The sequence below is a fragment of the Sarcophilus harrisii genome, chromosome 2 (assembly GCF_902635505.1).
Source record: "Sarcophilus harrisii chromosome 2, mSarHar1.11, whole genome shotgun sequence".
Taxonomy (NCBI): Eukaryota; Metazoa; Chordata; class Mammalia; order Dasyuromorphia; family Dasyuridae; genus Sarcophilus; species Sarcophilus harrisii.
Window position 1 is genome coordinate 596,388,650 of NC_045427.1, and position 21,695 is coordinate 596,410,344.

A 21,695-nucleotide genomic window follows, 5' to 3' on the forward strand; every position below is an offset into this window, starting at 1 on the left:
AAACTTGATTTCTTTTATCTTATTTTAGGTGGGAGTAGGAGTAGAAGTGATTTTATTGATAAAATGAATTCACAGGTTGAAGATGCTTCCTATATCTTCTGGTCTGAGAGAGAGAGTTGCTTAAAGAGCAGAGAATTGAATGTTTTACCCAGAGTCATATAGCCAGGTCATGTCAGTGACAAGCCATGAAGTCTTCCAAACTTTAAGGGAAAATGGCTTATAAACAATGTCATATTGCTTCTCTTTACATTATTATAATTAGTGCATAAATTATTTTCCTGGCTCTGCTCAATTCATCCTTTATGAGTTCATGGGAGTCTTCCCAAGTGCTGTCTGCTTTCCTGATGCTCCTTTGTTCAGGCACCAAACTTTTTTAGGTTAAAGCCAGGGGGGTAATTTTCTTTTTTCCCCTATTATCTTTTCTCACTGCGAAGAGGTTTAAATGGGGACAAATACAAAACTTAAGGGCAGCACTGCCAGGAATACAGATCTTTTTTTAGATGCGTACTTCAAAAAATAATTGTAAAGTTCTGACATTTTGGTAATTGATGGTGACTCAATCTTGGAGTCATCATGGATTCTTCTTTCTCCCTAACCACTCCACCCCCACTTAATGAGTTGCAAAATCTTGTTGATTCTATTTCAACAACTCTTAAATCTGTCCTTTCTCCCCACCCACAGGATCACTACCTTCATCACCTCATTCAGATTCCTGAGTAGTCTTTATTCCCCCTTCAATCCATCCTCCACCAGCTGCCAACATCATTTTTCTAGGGCTTATGTCTGACCATGTCACTGCATTGCTCGGAATCATCATTGGTTCCCTAATTACTTTTAGGACAAAATACCGATTCCTCAGCTTGGCATTGAAAGCCTTCTCCAGTCTGGCTCTTAGCAGATCATTCTGGGATTACAGAATATCACCCCCTTCCATTCACTCTCTGTTGTAGCCAAGCTCCTACATTCTGTTTTCCAGATTTGGTGTTCCATCTTTGTGCCCTGTGCCTTTGTACAATCTGTCCACCGTGCCTGGAATGCATTTCCCTTCCGGCTCTGTCTTCTTAAATCCTCAGTTTTGTTGAAGATTTTGCTCAGGAACCACCTCCTACAAAAAGTCTTTCCTAACCCCCATATTACACTTCTTCATCTGGTTAGTTGTGGTATGGAATATAGTTTTCTTCAGGGGAGAAATTATTTTTTACATCACCTTTCCCATATTAGTGCAATGCCTTATTCATAGTAAATGCTTCTTGAATTTGGTGCTATTTAAATCTTCACTAGCACTCATCTCCTATATCCAATTTGTAATCAAATCTCTCTCTTTTTTTTTTACCTTCACATCATCAATCAATCAATAAACATTTTCTATAAACCTTCCATGTGTCAGCCATTGTGCTAAGTGCTGGGGATACCAAAAATGACAAAAGACAATCTCTCAAGAAACTTAAAATTTATTTGAGAATAACGGATATACTCTTCATTCACACAGCCACCACCCTGGTACACCTCACCCTTAACTATTGAACAGCTAGTTTCCTTTCCTCAACTTTCTGCATTGTTGAGTCTATCCTCCACTCAGCTGTCAATGGGACTTTCCTAAAGTATAGATATGACCTTGTCACTGCCCTATGCAATAAAATCTAGTGGCTCCCTGTTTATTACCTTCAGGATCAAATATGGCTTCTAAAACCCTTCACAACCTAGCCTCTTCCAACTTTTCCAGTCTTCTTGTATTTTAATTCACTTTTCCTGTGGAGTACCACAGTACAGAGACTGGCCTCCTTGCTATTTATTTTCATACAAGATGTTTGTCCCTGATGCTAAGTGAAATAAGCAGAACCAGGATTTCATTGTCCATGGCAATGGCAAGATTATACAATGATCAATTCTGATGGGTGTGGCTCTACTCAATAATGAGACAACTCAGGCCAGTTCAAATAATCTTAGGATGAAGAGAACCATCAACACCCAGAGAGAGGAAATAGGAACTGAGTGTGCATCACAATGCAGTATTTTCACTTCTTTTGTTGATGTTTGCTTGAATTTTATTTTCTTTCTCATTTTTTTTCCCTTTTTGATCTGATTCTTCTTGTGCAGCAAGATAATTGTATAAATACATATTGGATTTACATATATTTTTTACCATGTTTAACATATATTGGATTACTTGACATTTAGGAGAAGGGGTGGAAGAAAAGCAGGAAATTGGAACACAAGGTTTTGCAAGGGTCAGTGTGAAAAATTGTCCTTCCATATATTTTGAAAATAAAAAGCTTCAATAAAAAATAAATAAATAAATACTTGTCAAATGAAACAAAACAAAACAAAACAAAACAACTTACAAGATGTTTGTTCCACCACCTGAATCTGTGCATATTCAATAACCATCCCTACTACTTAGCATATTGTCTTTTCTCATGTTCATCTCCTGGATTCTCTGGATTCTTTCAAGACTCCATTTAAATTCCATCATCAGCTGCAAAAGGACTTTCACTTTCCTCTCCCTGTCACTCCCCAGCCTTTGAGATTACCTTCCATATACACTGGATATATCTTGTATTATAATTATGTTTTCATACTGTGTTCTCCATTAGAATTCAAACTCCTTGAGAATAGGGATTGTGTTCCTACTTTTCTTTATCCTAACTGAGTGTTTGATTTGTAGAAAGTACATAATAAATGCCTGCTGTCCAAATAGTCACAACTCCACAACTTTTATGGGTCATTTTCTTCATTTGTAGCTGTTATTTTGTGCCAGACCAGAAGTTTAGGGACAGAGATATGGAGATGCAAAGAAGTCATTTGAAATGCCTATGAAAGCCTAAAAATCTCTGAGCTACTGTTGAAATGAGAATATTTAGAGATTCCCTCCTTGGCAAAAATTGTTTTTGTTTTCAAGATTCTTCCACAAAAAATAGATACCCCAAGGAGGAAGAATGGTTCAGTGGAAGGAAGCCTAGATTGAAAGCCAGAAGACTTGGGTCTGAAATGTAGTTTTGCCACTGCTACCTGTGTGATTGTGGGTATGCACTTTTCCTTCCTTTGGACCTCAGTTTACTCATTTACAAAAATGAGAAGAGTATGAGGGAGGTAGCTTTGTTTTTTTCAGACCTTGAAATTCTATATTATCTTAAAACATTTATTAATACATACTTTTGGAAGGGATTGGTTTGAGAACAAAGTATGAAGGATTTGAACATTACAGCACTTAACAGAAAAAATGGACAAGGTAAGATAATGCTGACCTCAGTTTTAGGTTGCAAGTTCTCACTTCATTCTTCATTTACATATGTCCGTGGACAACAAATTGTAAGACCTTTTGGCTGATGTCAGGATCTGCCTCAAAACAGGAGAACACACCTTTTTATTTGTTTGTTTTTTTGATTTTTTGTATGATTCAAATGGAACTATTTGACTATATGTTTATTTTTTTCTCAATAGTATTTTATTTTTTTCAAGCACATGTAAAGATAGTTTTCAGTATTAAATTATATAAGATTTTAGAATGCACCTTTTTGAAACAAATGTTTGCATGACAGATTTGGATAGAGAAATTTTGAGGGTTGTTATATTAAGAAACTCAAATTAGTTTACAAGTTAAATGTCTTTACAAATTTAGAAACTTATTACTACCAACAAAACAATGATATAAATATATAAAAAACAAGAGATTGCATCTTTCTGAATCCTTAGGATCTTTCATGAGGTAGAACAAAAACAATTATCAATCAATCAATAACCATTTATTTTTTGACTACTGTGTGCTAGCCACTACACTAAAGGGTAAGGAGATGAATACCACAGTAAAATCTCTTCCCTCTCCCCCACCTCCCCAATAAGCAAATAAGATACTTTTTGTTCTATAGATTGCTCTACATCTGTATGAAATTCTGTCATCTTTGGCTTTCTTCATTCTTTCTTTCTTCTTTTCCCTCTTCTCATCCTACTGATTTTGCTATGTATCCTCTCCTGATTCCTCACAAACATATTCACTTATTTATACCATTGCAACAGTCTATTATATTAGTATGTTACAATTTATTCAGAAACTTAAAAAATACTTAGGAAGTTTGTTTCCACTTATTTTCCTGTTACAAACAAGGCAGCTATAAATTATTATGTTTTTAGTCAAGTTAATTTTTTTTTCCTTTTCATAGTATTTTGAGATAAAATCTTAGTAACAATAATATAGCAACAACCCACTCTTATGCAGCCATTTAAGGTTTTCAAGGTATCAAATACAGCCTTCTACAAATCAAATACAGTATTCTACAAATAGAATCTCTGGGAAAAAAACGATTTTAAGTTTTATGACTATATTGTTCTCTGACATGTCTATAAAAGTCAGACTCCACAAACAATATAAGGCGGCACCTACTGACTCACAACCTTGTCTACGTTGGATTTCCTCAGGTTTTGATTTTTTTTCAAGATGGCATACATATTAAATTCATCCTAATTTGCATTTCCACTGATTATTAAACAACCTGAGCAGCTATTTTTGGGAGATAAGTTGTTATTACTATATAAGGCAGAATGAAATGGTGGATAGAAAACTGGCCTGAGAGATAGAAAGACCTCTATTCTTGGAAATACTTGGGAAGTATTGATATTTTTGCCACATTTGTTCAACCAAACTACGAATATTGCTTCTGACTGACTGTGTGACTGTGTGACTGTGTATACTGATTGTGTGAACAGCTCCAAATCACTTAATCTCTTAGACTTTAAATTGTAGATAAGGCATGAACTTGCATGGATGGAACCTCCCTCAGCCCTGATCTCCAGTATTTCCACATTCCCATAATTCAAGTGCAAGCATATTATTCCAATGTCCCCAAACCACCCATTACACACTGGCCACACATTTATCTAGTGTCCAGTAATTCTCTATTACATTGTTATTTTACCTAGTCCTATAAAATAATTTATTGGCATTTTGATTGATTTTATAAGTAAATCTGGTAACTTGGAAAGTATTGATAGTTTTGCTGTATTTGTTCAACTAAACCATGAACTTGGGGCATCTCTCCTTTTGAAGTTATATTTGTATGGGTCTTTTATGGGCCTTGATATGATTGTATATGATAATTTGATAAATTTTATCATTAATATAAGAAATATTGCCCTTTCTATCAATTTCTTTTGATTCTGCAGGGTGGGAGATGAGGGGTTTTATAGAAATGCAGATCTGTGGGTATGTCTTATATTCATCTAGTTTACTAGAGTCATTTTGATGCATCTTGGGTTTTCAAGGTATATATACATGTTAGCCAATTACATTGTAAGCTTCTCAAGGGCAGGAATTATCTTTTGCCTTTCTTTGTATCCCAGTATTTAGCATAGAGCCTGGCATAGAATACATGCTTAATACTAATTGAGATCAGTAAACATTTACTTTAATTTCTTAATAATGCTTATTTCTTTGATATCTTCAAACATTTTCCCTTGCTGCTATTAAAAAAAAAATCCCTTTTCAATGACTTCTCTCTTCATTTCCCTAGATCTCTCTGTCACCCAACAAGAGTCCAGGTAGCTGTTAACCATATCTTAAACAATTTTTGCATCACTTCACACCTGTTGTCCCCGTATCTCTAATGAGCTGTGGGAAGCATGCTTCCTGTTAGTCTCCTGACCTTATAGGCATAGTACTGATAGGTGTTCTGAAATCTTTCAACATTATTTTCCTTCAAAATTCTTTGGACTTAAAGACAGTAAGATATGCATTTGAATTCTGATGCATTTAGTGGTTGTATGGCTGTAATTGCCTGTCCTTAGTACCTCAAATTGCTTTCTTCTTATTCTCTTCTAAATATTCTGCAGTTTGACTTCTGACATGAATTGAGCTCTCCAAAGTTCACAATGAGCTACCTCTTAATTGCCAAATTTAAGAATGATTTTTCCTTGATGCTCATTTTAGACTTTTCATGACACTGTTCTCTTGTGGTTTTCTTATCACTCCAACTGTTCTTTCTGTGTCTCCTTTGCTGGTTGTTCACCCAAGTCATGCTTACTAACTGTGGGTGTCTAATGGACTTCTATCTTGGGCTGTTCCCTCTACTCTCTCTAGTTTCTCTTACTCAAACATTGTATCAGCTTCCGTAGAGCATAGATGGCCATTAATTTTTTTGGGTTCTTTAATTTATTGATCTAGAATCATGTATATATCTCAGATAACTTCCTTAATTTATTTTTCCCCAGTTGTGAACATTTTCTTTTCTCATTCTTACTTTTGTTGATTTGGGCTTGCCTTTATTGGATTTATTAATTGTTTGTCAGTTTCATTCATATCTCCCTCTCCTTCTTCCTCTCCCTTCCTTTCTCTTTCTTTCTCCTTCTCTCTCTTCCCTTCTCTTTTTCTCCCCATTTTCCCCTCTTTCTTCCTTGCTCCCTCCCTCTCCTTCTCTCTCTCTCTGATTTAATTAGATAAATTATCTTTTAAATTATTTTCTAATTTTTAATTGAATTGATCTCTACCCTGATTTTGTTGATTTTTTTTTAGCTTTCTGTTGATTTGTTTCTTTTTCTTTCTTTCTTTCTTTTTTTTTTTTTTTTTTTTTTTTTTACCTTTTTTTGGGTACAACCTCAATTCATTTCTTTTCTTTATCATTAATATAGGAATTCAGTACCATAACCCTACCTCTGAATACAGGGTTTGGCTCCATCCCAAAGATATGTCTATTCAGGATCAATGTTGTAATTATTTTTGATGTGCATCTGTTATTATTTTTAAAATCGCCTTTTGCACTTTATTTAATTGGCTTTTTAAACATTTCCTTGGGGGAGGAGTATGTGTTGCACCTTTATTTCATAATAGTTATTGTACATTTTTTTGAATTTTAAATTCTAAAAACATAGGATCTCTGCTTTCATATATCTTTATCTTCCCTATCTCATTGTGGCCCACCATGGCTTTAGACTCTACAGATACTGAGAAAGAAGGTTCCAACCTCATTAAATTTAAGTTCTATTCACATATCCATCAGGTCTAAGTGTTTTTTTTTTTTTTTCCATTTAGCACTGTCTTCTCCTGTTTAAACTTTTGTTGGATTTATCATATACTGAGAAGGAGGTGTTAAAATTTCTAGATGTTATTTTCAATATACTTCATCTCATAAAACTATGAGATTTTTCTTTATGAATTTTGCTGCAGAATTACTATGTGTACACATATATTTGAATGATATTCTTTTATTTTGAATAAACATTTTAGCATAATATAATTTTCTTTGGTTCTCATAATTTCTGGTTTGAATTTAATTCTGTCTGATGTCATTAGTGCTGTGCTTATATTTCCTGATTTGATAGTAACATGGTTAATTTTATTTCAGTCTTACATTTCAAATCAATTTAGATATTTCTGAATTAGATATGTTTATTGTCAGCAGCATATTTTCTTTTATATTTTTCTATTATTAATCCAAACTTAACAGAACCATTCTATTAATAACCACATGAATTATTTGGATTTTCCCTTTGTCAAAGTTAGGAAGTTTGCTTTGGAGTTATGCTGACTCTAGTTCCTTTTATCTTTTGGTTTTTTGAAAATACTCCATTGAAATCTTCATGATTTAGCCAATGCATTGCTCAGAGACTCCTGGTGTTATGTTTACATCTATTTTATCTTGATTTTAAATAGTCATCTTTCCATTCAATAACTTTCTTGAAGGGGATATCTGTAAACATTTCAAAGTGTATTTCCTTTTCAAATAGCCATCTCTTGTCTTCATAAAGCACATTGGATTTTGCTTGAAACATAAACATGGGCCATTAACCTAGAATATTTAATTCTGAAAATGCTATATTCTAATTTCTACTTCCTCCTTTGTCCTGCTGAAAAAGTCAGCTGTGATCTTAATTATGTTTTCCTGGTAAGTGATTTTTTTCACTTCTTGTAGCAGCTTGTCTCCTGACTTCCTTAGCTTTCTAAATTTGGAGTTTAACATAATGTATATAATCTTAGGTTCCTACTAGTAGGTCATTCTAGGAACTATTTCTCTCTGTATTTGGATAATTGTTTTTTGTGAAGTCTTAGAACTTTTAAGAATATCTTGAAATGTAATAACTACTAATTTTTTCTGGGTCATCAATCTGTATTCTAGTGTGTCCTCCAGATCTGTATATTTCTAATAGTTTGCATAATTCAATGATTGTGTGTGTGGCAGCGCATGTGCCTGTTTCATTGTGCTTAATCATTTACTTGTCTTGATATATATCAGTTGGAGGGAGGTGAGTAGGTGGTTATAATTAGATTTTCCATATTGGACATTTCCTTCAGTAGTTTCTCTAATTCTTCATTTTCACATCTGTTTCCCTTTTTAAGTCCTTCTTTTATTTGTCCCTGTAATTTTCTTAGCATTGTCAGCTCTTGTTTAATTTCTTTGAATGTATCTTTTATCTACCTGCAGATAGAATGAGATATTTTGCCTATTTTCTTGAACCATCCATTGATTCTTTTTTTCAGCACTATAAATGTTGATGCAGTAGCTCTAAATTATGAACTCATTTAAAATCCTATATGGTTTTCATTCTGAGTGGATTTTTGCTTTGTTTTGTTTTTTAGTTCTTGACATTATTCTTTCTTGTTTAATATAAAAAGCATGAAAACCTGACTTCATTAAATTTTTTCAATCATGCTGATATCTTAACTTGGTCCTTACCTTTTGTTCCTTTTAAAAACAGGTTTACCAAAGTAAGTAGATACAGGTCATTATGTTAAACTATGATATAGTGAAAATTGCACTTAATATTCTACCACAGGATCATGTCCTCATAGACTGATAATTGTAAAGGATCTTAGCAATCACCAAGCAGTCACTACCCCCTTCCATTTCATAGCTCAGATAACTGGGACAGAGCTAGATTATATGACTTTTCTAGGGTCTTTCTGCCTTTACATACAAGGCACTAATCAGAAAACATGGATTCCAGTCCTGTCTTTTAGTGCTTTGGTGTCCTTGAGAAGTCCCTTCACCTGGCTGGGCTTCTAAAATGAGTCTAGACATGTTGGTTAATTAACCAGCATTAATTATGTGCAAGACACTATGCTAAGTGCTGGGGATGCCAAGAGAAGCAAAAACAGTCCCTGCCATCAGTGAGTAGATGATGAGAGAGGGAGAGAAGGACAAGGAGTTTATGAGAAAGGATCTCAATTTTTTTTTTCAGTTAAGAAGGAGGCTTGGGTTTTGAAGAGACAAGGTTTAGAACAGTTGCTGTGGTATACCAAATTAATTAGGAAGGAATAGAGTGTTTGCCTTCCAGCAGTGAAGGCTAACTTGAGAGTAGACAGCAAATATTTGTAGTGAATCCAGTCAGAATGGTCTTGTGATTTCTTTAACAGCACATGATTAGAATAACCAAGTTGATGGAGCTTAACACTTATCCCTAGCAAATTATTACTCCAAGGGTTATAAAATACCAGCCAGATATGTAAATGCCTATTGTTAGATAGGGTAAGAGACAGTCATTGACTGAAGTGTAGTAATAATAATAATATAATTAGAGTCATAATCACAAGAGACTATTAATAACTGGCATTTATATAGTGCTTTAAGGTTTTAAAAATGCTTTCTATATATGTTCTCATTGTATCTTTAAAACATCCCTGTGAAGTAGATGCTTTACTAATAAAGAAAGTACATGATGGTTTGAGACTGAGGGAAAGGAAAAGCATGTATTATTACCTTTAGCTCTAGTTAGAGCCAGATGTTGTAGCTCAAACTCTGAGGGTCCTTATCTTCATTCACGGTGAATGAGTAGAAATCTTGGGCTTGTTAAACCTCCTCTTGGGGTCCTAGGGATAGCCTTAAAGGGGTAGGGCTAGCTTTCGAATGCTATCTGACTCATGGGTCCCCATTTGTGTGCTTCTCCCAATAGTTATGGATTGATTATTGATTGGTTGGCCAGACATAAGTAACTTTTAGAAAGGGATACTTACATAATAAGCAATTTCTATAAAATATTCCTCAAAGGGGTATGACACCCTTTGTGACTATGTATAGAGTCAAAGAGGGAAGTGAGCTGAAGCTTAAAAATCACATGTGACAAAGAAATAATTCACAAAAGGAGTACCTCACACTCCTGGGTGCTAGAAATAATTTTTTCTCTTGGTGGGGTTCCCCCTAGACTTGGCATAGTATCTCTACTGGACTTCTTGTGGGGCCATGGATTTGTCATTTCGTCTGTTACTAATGGATACCCTCTTTCCAATCTCTTCTATTTGAAGGGATGAAGCTAGAATGATGATGGGAAGTTGGGAAATTTTCTGGACCTTTGAAATTCACAAGGTCTTCTCCAGGCAAAGGGAGTGAAAGAAGCAGATGTAGACAAAGATAAAAGCTGATGCATTGTCCTCCCCACACAAGAAGTTCCTTTTCAGGGGTTTGTTGCTCTCCCAGTTCATACTTACTCTCAGATTCTTAGATCTAAAGTGACTTGCTATTTTATAGATCAAAGCTCCTTAAACTAAGGGTTGCCACTCCATATGGAATTGCATAACTGAATGTGAGGGTTGTGAAAAATTTGTTAATAGGAAAAGATATCATTATGCCAAAATTTAATTCTTTATTTAAAATAACAAGTACATCCATCTTATTAGTATGCAAATTTGCTTTTGTCTTTAATAAATGATAAAACTATATGCATACTAAAGAATTGTTTTAAAGTAAATTTCTTTATGATTTATAAACAGAAAATGTCTGATTTGTATTCCTATTTTATTTACTTATATACCTAGGATCATACAAAAGTTTCTTGGGAGAAAGGGGTCATGAGTAGAAAAAGTTTAAGAAGTCCTATTATAGACAAATCTAATGGTATGACCCAATTTTCTTGGCCAGTCCAAATATTTTTCCTAGGCAACTCTCTCCAGCTCAGTGGTGTCATATAAATAGAAATGGAGGCCACCAAACCATATGTAAAGATCCCTGTGGGCTGCATGTTGACTTAGAAAACACATTATTTTTATCTTTCTTCTATTGTATTTTAATTTTTTTTGTTAAATATTTCCCAATTACATTTTAATCTGGTTTGGGTCACACTCCGACCTGAAGCTGCATACTTGAAACATTTGCTTCAGCTGATCAAGGGATTTCTATACTTACTCTGAAATCATTGATTTTGAGATATATTTTTTACCTTATTATTATATCACATGTACATTAAATGGGGTGGGGCAATTTACTTAGTTGAACCTAATCCTTACCACTTGTTCATAGAACCAGAGCTCTTTAAGCTGATGAAATTGAGGCCCAAGGCAATATAAATAAGTTCCATTGACAATATGATTAAATCATTTACAATTGGAAGAACGAAGTAATATATTTGATACATAATTCTCTCTTTTTTTTCCTTTGCTTTTCAGAGTTGGCTACCCAGTGATCCCTCGGGGACAATATATAGGTAAGACTTTTACTTTCCCAGGGGAAATATTGTAAGTAAACCAGTTGGATTCTAAGGATGAAGCTGGTTAATTAAATATGAGACTGTGAGGTAGGAAATCGTTGACATTTTCAAAATAGAAAACAACACTCTCCAAGGGTACATTTCCTTTTAATTTGAAACTTCATTAAATCATGTCTTGTCTCTATTTTAGCTTAAAAAGTTTTAGCACAGCTAATCATTGATAAAGGGGTTGAATCTATAGGAGTAAGAGAAATTAGTGAATATGATTGAGAAGAGAATGAAAAGTGAAAAACAAACTGATAGAAATAGTTTTGGAGTAGAAACAGATCAGTGAGAGATACTTAGTTGAATGATTTCATTTCATAGGTAGGGAGCTAAAATTTTCTGCACATGACAGAAATCAGGATTAGAATCTAGGTTTTCTGATTTAATAATTGGCATTTCTATAGTGTTTTAAGGCTAGCAAAGCACTTTAGAAATATTATACTTAATCCTCACAACAATCTTGGAAAAGTGGTAGGTACTGTTACTATTATGCCCATTTGATAAATAAAAAAAACTGAGGTATATAATTTGTCCAGGGTCAAACAGCCACTTAGTAAGTAAGTTGAATTCAGGTCTTCATAAATCCCAAACTAATACTCTACATACTACTATTAGACTGGCTAACTAGATTTAGGTCTACTATTATTCCAATACACTTCTTTTTGGTTCCTGTGAGGGTCAACTCTAATGTTTGCTATTGAGACACAACTATGTCCCAACTAGTATGGATCTTGAAGTGGTTGTATTATTCAAATTCTTATTGCATATTTTCATTGGGAAACAATTATTGTATTTGAAATAATTATAACTTTGAATAGTAAAAATTCAAAAATGGGACCATTGTAAGGGAAATTCATTATTTGTACCAAGTTGGAAGTAGCTACATTGTTTGAGAGGTAATGTGTTACAGTGGTTAGAGAGGCTGTCTCAGAGTCAGGAAGTTCCAAGTTTTAGCTATACCTCTGACATCTAGATTCTCAGTACAATAATCTATAAGTCTTTTGGGACACCCTATAAGTGACTATGACCCTGAGCAAATAATTTAACCTTTAAATGTTCTAGGACTCTTATGAAACTATAAATTGTAAAGCAAATATCCATTTGCATCAATAAAAGGAGTTTCCTCTTGGGGACTTCCTTATACCAATGAAGTCACGAGTTTTGTCCAACCTACTTCTTCTTCTAAACTCTGTATATTTTTCTTCTAAGTTGTGTGAATAAAAATGTTGTGTACTATTGCTAAAGACCAATATATTCAGAGCCATGATGTGATCATCCTATCAAATAAAGGCCATTGAGAGGACACAAAATAGTCTTGCTTTTTGGAAAAGTGAATATTTTTTGAAGTAGTTTGTGTCAATAATGAAGAATATTTTTGTCAGAGACAGAGCTTGGGAAAGCAGTCTTGGGTGGATCCCTACCAACACAAGAATATCTCATTTATCCAAAATTATCATGAAGTGAAGGAAGTACTCTGCAAAGATGAAGTTATTAGACAACTTGTTTATTTCTTTATGCACCCAACTTTTTATTTTCCTGACTTTGGATAGAAATCTTTTGAAGATACACTTTACACAATCCTGCTTTCTTAGACAAAATATAATGAGCATATTTTAAATGTTTCCTAATGATTTTTTGTTATTGTCAGAGTGCCTGTCTCTAATGGCCCATTTCCTTATCTTTTAATTTGTTTTTCCGTTTGCTTCCCCTGTACTTCATTAGCTAATTTCCCTTTTCAGAATTACAGGCTATGTGATTTTGTCTCTCTTAGTTCTGATTCTTTGAACTGTCTTCTTGTGTAATCTGGAATGTACATCAGACTATGTATCACTCTCTTTTTCTTATCTATTGCAAAAGCTGACTGCATGAATTGTGGCTTCCCTGCTAAAGCTAGGTGAGATTCATCTATCCTGTTAGAAATTCCTAGTTTCAAAAGAAACTCAAAATAGAAAAGTCCTCCTTTTCTAGTACATGGTGTCTCCATTAGGAGAATCACATGAAAATTCAGAGAGATACTGGGTTATGGTTTTCAACTAGGAGCTCCTACTATCCCACTTCTCATATTCTCAAAATTCCTCAAATTTGAGTATATAGATCTAAGAAAGAAAGTGCTGGATTTGGAAGTCTAGGAAGATCTACATAAAAATATTACCCTAGATACTTTATAGCTATGTGTCCTTGGATGAGACACTTAACTTCTTTCTGCCTCGGTTTCTTCATTTGTAAAATGAGAAGGATTGAATGGAATGATCTCTAAGGTGTCTTCCCGTTCTAGAGTTTTGATTTCATGGTCCTTTCTTTTAATGGTAGAAATAAGTCAGAAACAAGATGATAGTGGTCCACATTAACCTATTGTCCATGTTGTCCCTCTGCCATGGTATGCTACACAAACAACTTCATTTCTAGATATTGGATCTATTGACTTCTCACAAGAATTTTCTTTTCTAGTGTAGAGAAGGGATGACAACGTGGTGCTATGGAGAAAATTGTAGAATTTTGAGTGTGATATTGGGCAGGTCACTTTTCCTCTTTAGGTCTGAGATCTTTCAGCTTCTGTCTAGCACTATAATTATGATATGAATGTATGATCTGTGACTTCAAAGGGGTATAGAACCATGCTAGTAAAATGTTTATATCTGCCATGGCTCTCCCCTCATTTCTTTTTTTTTTTGTCTGCTAAGATATATATATATATATATATATATATATATATATATTTCTGGTTGTACATGTATATTCATTTTTAAAGGCACATTTCCTTATGAATCATATTGGGAGAGAAAGTTCAGAACAAAAGGGAGAGAAAAAATTCAGAAAAAAAAGGGGGAGAAAGTTAACCAGCATGTGTTGACTTACATTCATTCTCCATAATTTTCCATCTGGATGCAGATGGTGTTTTCCATCCAGAGTTTATTGGGATTGCCTTAGGTCACTGAACCATTGAGAAGAACCAAGTCTTTCATAACTGATCATGATACAATCTTGCTGTTACCATATATGATGTATTCCTGGTTCTGCTTGTTTCACTCAGCATCAGTTCATGTAAATCTTTCCAGGTCTTTCTAAAATCAGCTTGTTCATCATTTTATATAGGACAATAAATTTCCATTATTTTCATATACCATAACTTAGCCAATCCTCAATTGATGAGCATCTACTCATTTTCTAATTCTTTGCCATGACAAAAAGAGCTGCAACAAACATTTTTGCACATGTGGGTCCTTTTCCCTCCTTTATGATTTACTCTTTGTTTCTTAAAGGTTGATGTTATGTGGAAGTGGTGAGGTTTTCAATGTGTTTAACAGAGGAATTGGTAAAAATTAATCCTTGATGCAAGCAGGAGGAAGGCTCTGATAATGGAGATCAATTTAATTTCTTAGTCCCACCCTCTAAAGATAATTCAGTCAGAAATCCAAATTATGTCAAGACCCTGAGGCTAAATTTTCCCCATAAAACAAGTTATGGCCCATGGCTTTGCTGCTACCTTCTTTTGGATCAGCCAGTCATGGCACTCTGCCTCGGGGTATTTTTCCCCTTCCCCTTCCCTCATGCCACATGGTATCTCTCTTAACTCCATTTTGTTTCTCAACCCCACTTCTCCTCCTTACAGCTAACTAACTCTTTTAGGGTGCTAAGTTTCTTAAAGGATTTAGCCTGCCATCTAAGGGCATGCCCCAACTTCCTGGAGTGCTCTCTTTCTATTAGGTAATTGTGAGTTCCTCTGAGGAATTGGTCTTTTATATGCTCTCATTTCCCTTCCCAGTGTCTATTGTATCCCTTCATTTTGTCTGTAACCTATTCCCCTAACTAAATCTATCTTTTGCCAAAGAGAATAGTCTTCACATGACTGAACCCCTACTTTTTGTCCTGCCATCATTTAGTAACAAACCCCATATCATAGATCACATCAGAAGATACCAGAACTTAGAGTTGCTTATGTTCTCAAGAGTCAGAACATTAAGGGAAAGCATCAGCCTCCCCCAGCTTCAGTCCCCAGTCTTTCCATTCTCCAGTAATTCAAGTGCAAGACTCTTAATCCACTGCTCTCAAACCATAGGATTACATACTGGCCACACATTTGCTGTCCAGTCATTCTCCATCACTCAGACACACTGATTTATAAGAAACACTCTACTTCCAGAAAATTGCACTGACTAAATCACTCAACCTCTGCTCTGCATTTTATCACAAACACTGCTTACATTCTAATTCACTCATTTCACAACTGCTTTATATTCTATCACAAATATGTGCAGAGGCCAAGTCTTGCTTCCATGATAAACTCAGCATCGAGTCTGTTTTGATGATTTTTTACAATCTGGGGAATAACTAACAATTACAAGCAGCTGTGAACTCCCTTTACCTTCTGTACTCAGCAGTCTATCTTTTAAATTGTGTGTTCTCAGAATCTAGCACTTTTATTCTCGGCACAAACTTCTTCCTCTCCTATGTATATCAGACATCTTTCCTCCCTTCAAGGTGCAACTTAAGTCTCACTTCCTTTGATTTTTCCCCTCTACTCCCAGTTCTTTATATCATTTCCTTGCATCTCTCCCTTACATTTTTCATAGCTTACCTTTGTCATAATTATTTGTCTCTATATTGTTTCTTTTCTATTATATTGTAAACTCAGTGAAAGTGTGATCTGTGCCATACCCATCTTTGAATCATTACCTACTTACCTGTCCATTTATCTCTCTAATTCTCTGTTCTATATACTTATCATATTGCTGTTACTCTTGTCTTTCTACTTATCAATCTATCATCTTTTTATCTATCTATCTATCGATCATCTACCTACCTACCTACTTACCTGGTTATATATTTATATAGCTATATGTTACTTCCATCTCTCTCTCTCCCCCTCCCTCCCTCTTTCCTTTCCTCCCTCTCTTTCTCTCTGCATCTACCTAACTAGCACTTATCTACACAATAAATATATATGAATATAAGTGTATAAAATATATGCATATAATGTATATTATACATTATACATTGGATACATACACACACACATACACACACACACATATATATATATATATATATATAGATATACATATATATGTTCTACAAGGTATTCACACATATACATATGTAAAGAACATGATTTACAAGAGGAGAAAAAGGCCCTCTGAGCATTTCAGGATATATACCCTTTTTTGTACATCATGTTCCCACTTTAGCTTTCACCTTCAAAATCTCTATGTTTCTAGATTTCCATTCTCTCTTTTTGTTTTGCATCTTTGTTTTCCCCCTGGGGATTTTCTTCTGTCCAAGTTGTCTGATAAGCAGGAGTGCAGAAAGACATTGCTGAAGCCCTGCAGCCTGCTCTAGCAGGGAATGACCTTTGCAGAAAGCACATAGGTAGAGCAGCTTTTGATTGCCAGGGGCATACCATTGAGACATTTCTCTGCAGGTCACTAGAACAACCTACTGGATAACTGTCTTTGTCCATAATGTATTTGATTCTATATGCCAACATGGCTGATCAGTATTCTGTATTGGGACTAAATAAGAGTGAATGACAAACTTGGAGAGACAAACTTGGATAATCTCATCTAGAATTTATTCTCCTCTTTATGTCTTCAGCTAGAGACATTAGAAAAAGAGGAGATTATAGTTATGTTTCTGGGAGGGACCCTTGTATGGATGAAGATGCGTATTGAGACTTTTACATTTATTGATTTACATCATTTTGGACAAGATGTAAATCACTCATGTGATCTGGTAAGTTTAACGTAAGAAGATCTGGTTTCCAGCTTCTCTGTTATTACTTACATAATCTTGGCCAATTCTCCTGAGTCACAGTTTCCAAATTTGTAAAATTTGTAAAATGAGAATATTCAACTAGATGGCCACTAAGTTCCCTTCAGGTTTTAGAGTTTATCTTGAGTTGTTTTATTATTGTTTTTGTTTTGGTACTGAAATACAGATGAAATAGAGGCCTTATCCATCCCATTCTTTTCTTGTGATACTCTATTCTGGGACTTTAAAAATTCTGTTGAACTTTCTGCCTTAACTATTTTGGGGGGAAATACATAAAAAGACCTTGTATTAGATAATCCCTTCTGCAGGGATCAGAGCTTTTACAAGTCCCCTTATTAATCTTTGCAGCAAATTGTTGAAAATAAATAAAAGTGTTCTGTTTACAAAAAAAAAAATAATGTATGTAGAGAATGATGTAAGCTTAGCTACAGTGAGAGCTTTTCTGTCATACTCTCCACAAACTAGGTCAGGCAAATTACATAATACTAGGACTCCTAAATAACTTTTGGATGTGACACATGGCTCACTGCTTCTCATAACTACTTAATTTCTCTACTTCATATTGTTGATGTTGTTCAGTCATTTCAGTCTTGTCTGATTCTTCATGACCCTTTTGAGATTTTCTTGGCAAAGATACTGGAGTGGTTCACTATTTCCTTTCCCAGTTCATTTTATAGATGAGGAAACTGAGGCAAACAAGGTTAAGTGACTTGCCCATGGTCACATAGCTAGTAAGTGTCTGAGATAAGTTTTGAACACAGGAAGATGAGTCTTTCAGACTTTGGGCCTGGTGCATTATCTAGTTGTCCATTCTCTGCCCTATAATGGAGGGATATGTACCTTACAGACAAATGACCATTAGGGTAATCTGCCCAGGATCTTACTTGCTCATTGTAACTTTACCTCCCAATATTTACAAATGGAAATTTTAAATCATAATAGAGTGAACAGGGAACTAAAATACTATTTAATTACATAAATCATTCTGATGATCCTAAGATCAGGTGGTTAGTGAGAACTAATGAATCTATTACATTAATGAGCTGAATTTAGAAAAGTTCATGTACAGTAAATCTATAGCAGATGCTCATTTGGTAGAAGAACATTAAAGATGGCATACAGAATGTCAAAGCCTCAGTAGGAAAAGTAGCAGATGAAAAATCAGATCACCTGACAAGGAGTCCTGTTCTGTCCCTTACTACTGTGTGATTTTCAGGAAGTCAGTTTCCCTCTCTATATTGCAGTTTTCTTAACTTCAAAATAAAGGATTTAGAATGGATCAATAGTGTTGAACTCAAATAGAATCAAGGGCCACTAAAATGAGCATTAGAATCTCTGTGGGTCATGTATTGCCTTTATTTTTAGACATTATTATTTATATATATTTATTGTTATTATATATTATCATATATAAATATATTATAAATAGCATGCATATTATAATATATAATTATATATAATAAATATATGAATATATACATATATTTATATAATATTAAGAATATTATTTTATTATTTATGCTATTTTTTATTTCATCAAATATTTCTCTATTCGATTTTAAGCTGATTTGTGCCCTGGCAGTATTGTGAGCTGCATGTAGCCCATGGATCACGTATTGGATACTTCCAGACTAGATGACCTCCATGGTCCCTTCTAGTTCCAGAGACTAAGAAATAAAAAAGGGAAGGCTTTACTCAGATGTGGTAATGGTTTGTCTATATCATCCTCAACATGCAAACTTTGGAGCAAGCACCTGGTTTCCTTTAAGATCCAACTAAAATTCCACCTTCCACAGGAAGCCTTTCCCAACTCCTTTTAATTCCAGAGCCTTCCTTTTATTATTTCCTATTTATCCTGTATATTGATTTCTTTGTATAGGCTCTCTTATTACATTGTAATTCCTTGAAGTCATAGTCTGTCTTTTGGCTCTTTTTGTATCTTCAGCACTTAGTACTGTGACTGGTTTATGTCACTCAAGTCATTTTTCAGTCATGGTCAATGCTTTGTGACCCATATTGTCAAAGATACTGGAGTGGTCGACCATTTTCTTCCCTAGCTCATTTTACAGATGAGGAACTGAGGCATGCAGACCATAACTCATCCATGACTTCCTGTTCAATCCCTGTCCATGTCTTCTATAAATTCAGCACAAGGGTTCACCTAATGTTCTGGAAGCCTTCTTCTTCTTTTTTTTTTTTTTTTCCTCTTGACATCACAAGCCAAAGTGTGAATGGACCAAGTGAGATTAACTAAAATAACAGGCATTGATTAAGCACTTGTTATGTCCCCAATACTATGCTAAAGGCTGGGAATACAAAGATTGTCAAGAATTAGTCTCTGCTCTCATACATTTGCTGTTCCTCATTCATGCCATGTAACTGAGCCCCATTTTTTTCACTTCTCATTTTTCTTTTGAGCAAGACTTTTACTGCATTTCTTCATTATTCTGTGTTTGCCATTTCTATCAGCCTGCTCACAGTCACTCTGCCCATCTACATTGCCCTTAGGGTAATACTAATTTTTAACTTTTCAGAGAGTGTAGCTTAATTATTAGTAGGTTAATAATGCCTCCACTGACATACTGAATTCCTAGCATGCATGCACACACAATCGGTTATCGAAGTATTTCCAACACTGAGTTTTAAAGGTTTCTGTAGGAGGTATAAACTAGAGAGAATGAACATGTAGGCTTAATTAACAGAGAATGAACAAGAAGGTATAAACTGACAGTAAGCTTGTATGATAGGAAAGTGTGGGATTCTAATAATAACAACAATATTCAGAAACCTTACTCCAGGTTCACAATCATCTTTGAAAATATGAGAATGTGACTATATATCTAGGAGGGGTCAGATTTTGCCATTTTATCTTTATGTTTGTTATTTTTACAGCAGAAGACTTGAGGAAACAAGATTATGCCCTGCCATCTAGCACAGTGTATTCACCATCCACTGAGGTAAGAATTCAGATCTTCACAGACTGAAATGCAAAACTTCACAATGGGCTGCCAGTTATCCTTGATCGGATGAAATTTTCTTTCTGGTGGGGATTATTTTCCTTTTGGCTAGACATCTGTACTTAAACTGATCATGCTTTAAGTCACAAATCCTCTTAATTTAGTTTTACTACTTTTGTTTCTGACTGTAGCAGGTATTGAGTGAGTTTGGCAAATGAGAAAATCATCAAGATGAAATCCAAGCCAATGGGGGATAAATAATATGCCTAAGGTCACATGGGTAGTGACTGACAAATATTGAATTAAAATGCAGGCCTTTACACTCTAAAGTATGAAACGTGGTATAGATAAAGCAAGTGATGTTACCCATGGTCTCACATTGTAGAGTAAGAAACTGACCTACAGAAGAGGCCCACAAAGCCATATGGCTAGTAAGTGGTAGAATCCAACCCCCCACCTACAAATCCAGACCTTTTCTTTTAGGCTGTTCCATTTCTCATACCAAGAGCAGAAGCAGTGAGGTTCTATAGAATTAAAGAGACTAGATTTGAATCTTGGATTTGACTTTTACTACCTGTGAGATATTAGTCAAATTATTTAGCGTCTGTTAAATTTTCAAATTTTCAAAATGAGGGGTCTAATCCCTTCCAGTCCAGGTAACTAGGAACTAGTTACCCTGACAAATATTGAGATTTTAAAATACAAAAACCCTTACATTTTGTGGCTTTGGAGTTAGAGAATATGTCTTAATGCTTACTTGGTCACCGCTTTTCCTGGTTTCAAGTTTCCTCAATTCTAAAGGTAAGGGATTAGATGTAGAAAACTCCTTCCAATTTTATATCTATGATTCTATGGATTACTCAGTCAGTTCTCTAGTTTGATGAAAGTGTCTATGAACTTACTCACTTCCTTTTGCTTCGTCTCCTAGTCAACCTTTTGAACGATAATTGGGTTTTTAAGTGAATCTAATCTTAGAAAGCAATGTCTTGTGCAAATGACTTTCATTTTCAATTGCAACCCTTACTGTTAATGCAAAAACTAGTATTGTGAATTTGGATTGTAAATCAGCCTTTTATGATTTTGGTTTTTGTTAAATTTTGTCCTGGAGCCTGATCTCTCTGCCTTAGTTAACAGCAACAAGCTTCAGAAATTACCAGCTGACTATAATACTATGAGTTAGATTGTAAAGGAATATGTGAAAAGGACATTTTAGTTACAGGAATCTGAGTGTTGAGGAAAATGTGTTGATAAAAAAAAAAAAAGGGCAGTCATATTATGGTTGAATAGGCCCTCCCCTTTATATTGTCAAGTAAATTATACCCTGTCATTTTGGAGAGGGCATTTTTTGTTGCTAAATGACTCCCAGAATTTATCCCATCTTTGGTTTGATCACCGGATGGCTGTTGGCATCTCTGGGAAGAGCGCTTGGAATGTAGGATATTCACCAAGTCCTGAAATCTATAAATTTTCCTCTTGTTGCCTCACGGAGTGTGAAATCCCACTTAAAAAGCTGCCCCAGGA

At 34.8% G+C, this 21,695-nt stretch overlaps 1 protein-coding gene across 1 annotated transcript in view; it reads left to right on the top strand.

The window, feature by feature from the left end:
- Window positions 1–21,695, top strand: part of FRMPD2 (FERM and PDZ domain containing 2) — a 319,487-nt gene that overhangs the window by 217,236 nt on the left and 80,556 nt on the right. Inside the window, exons 33-34 of the mRNA XM_031949366.1 lie at window positions 11,363–11,400; window positions 20,110–20,174. Of these exons, the coding sequence (XP_031805226.1) occupies window positions 11,363–11,400; window positions 20,110–20,174 (103 nt within the window). The remainder of the gene's footprint in view (window positions 1–11,362; window positions 11,401–20,109; window positions 20,175–21,695) is intronic.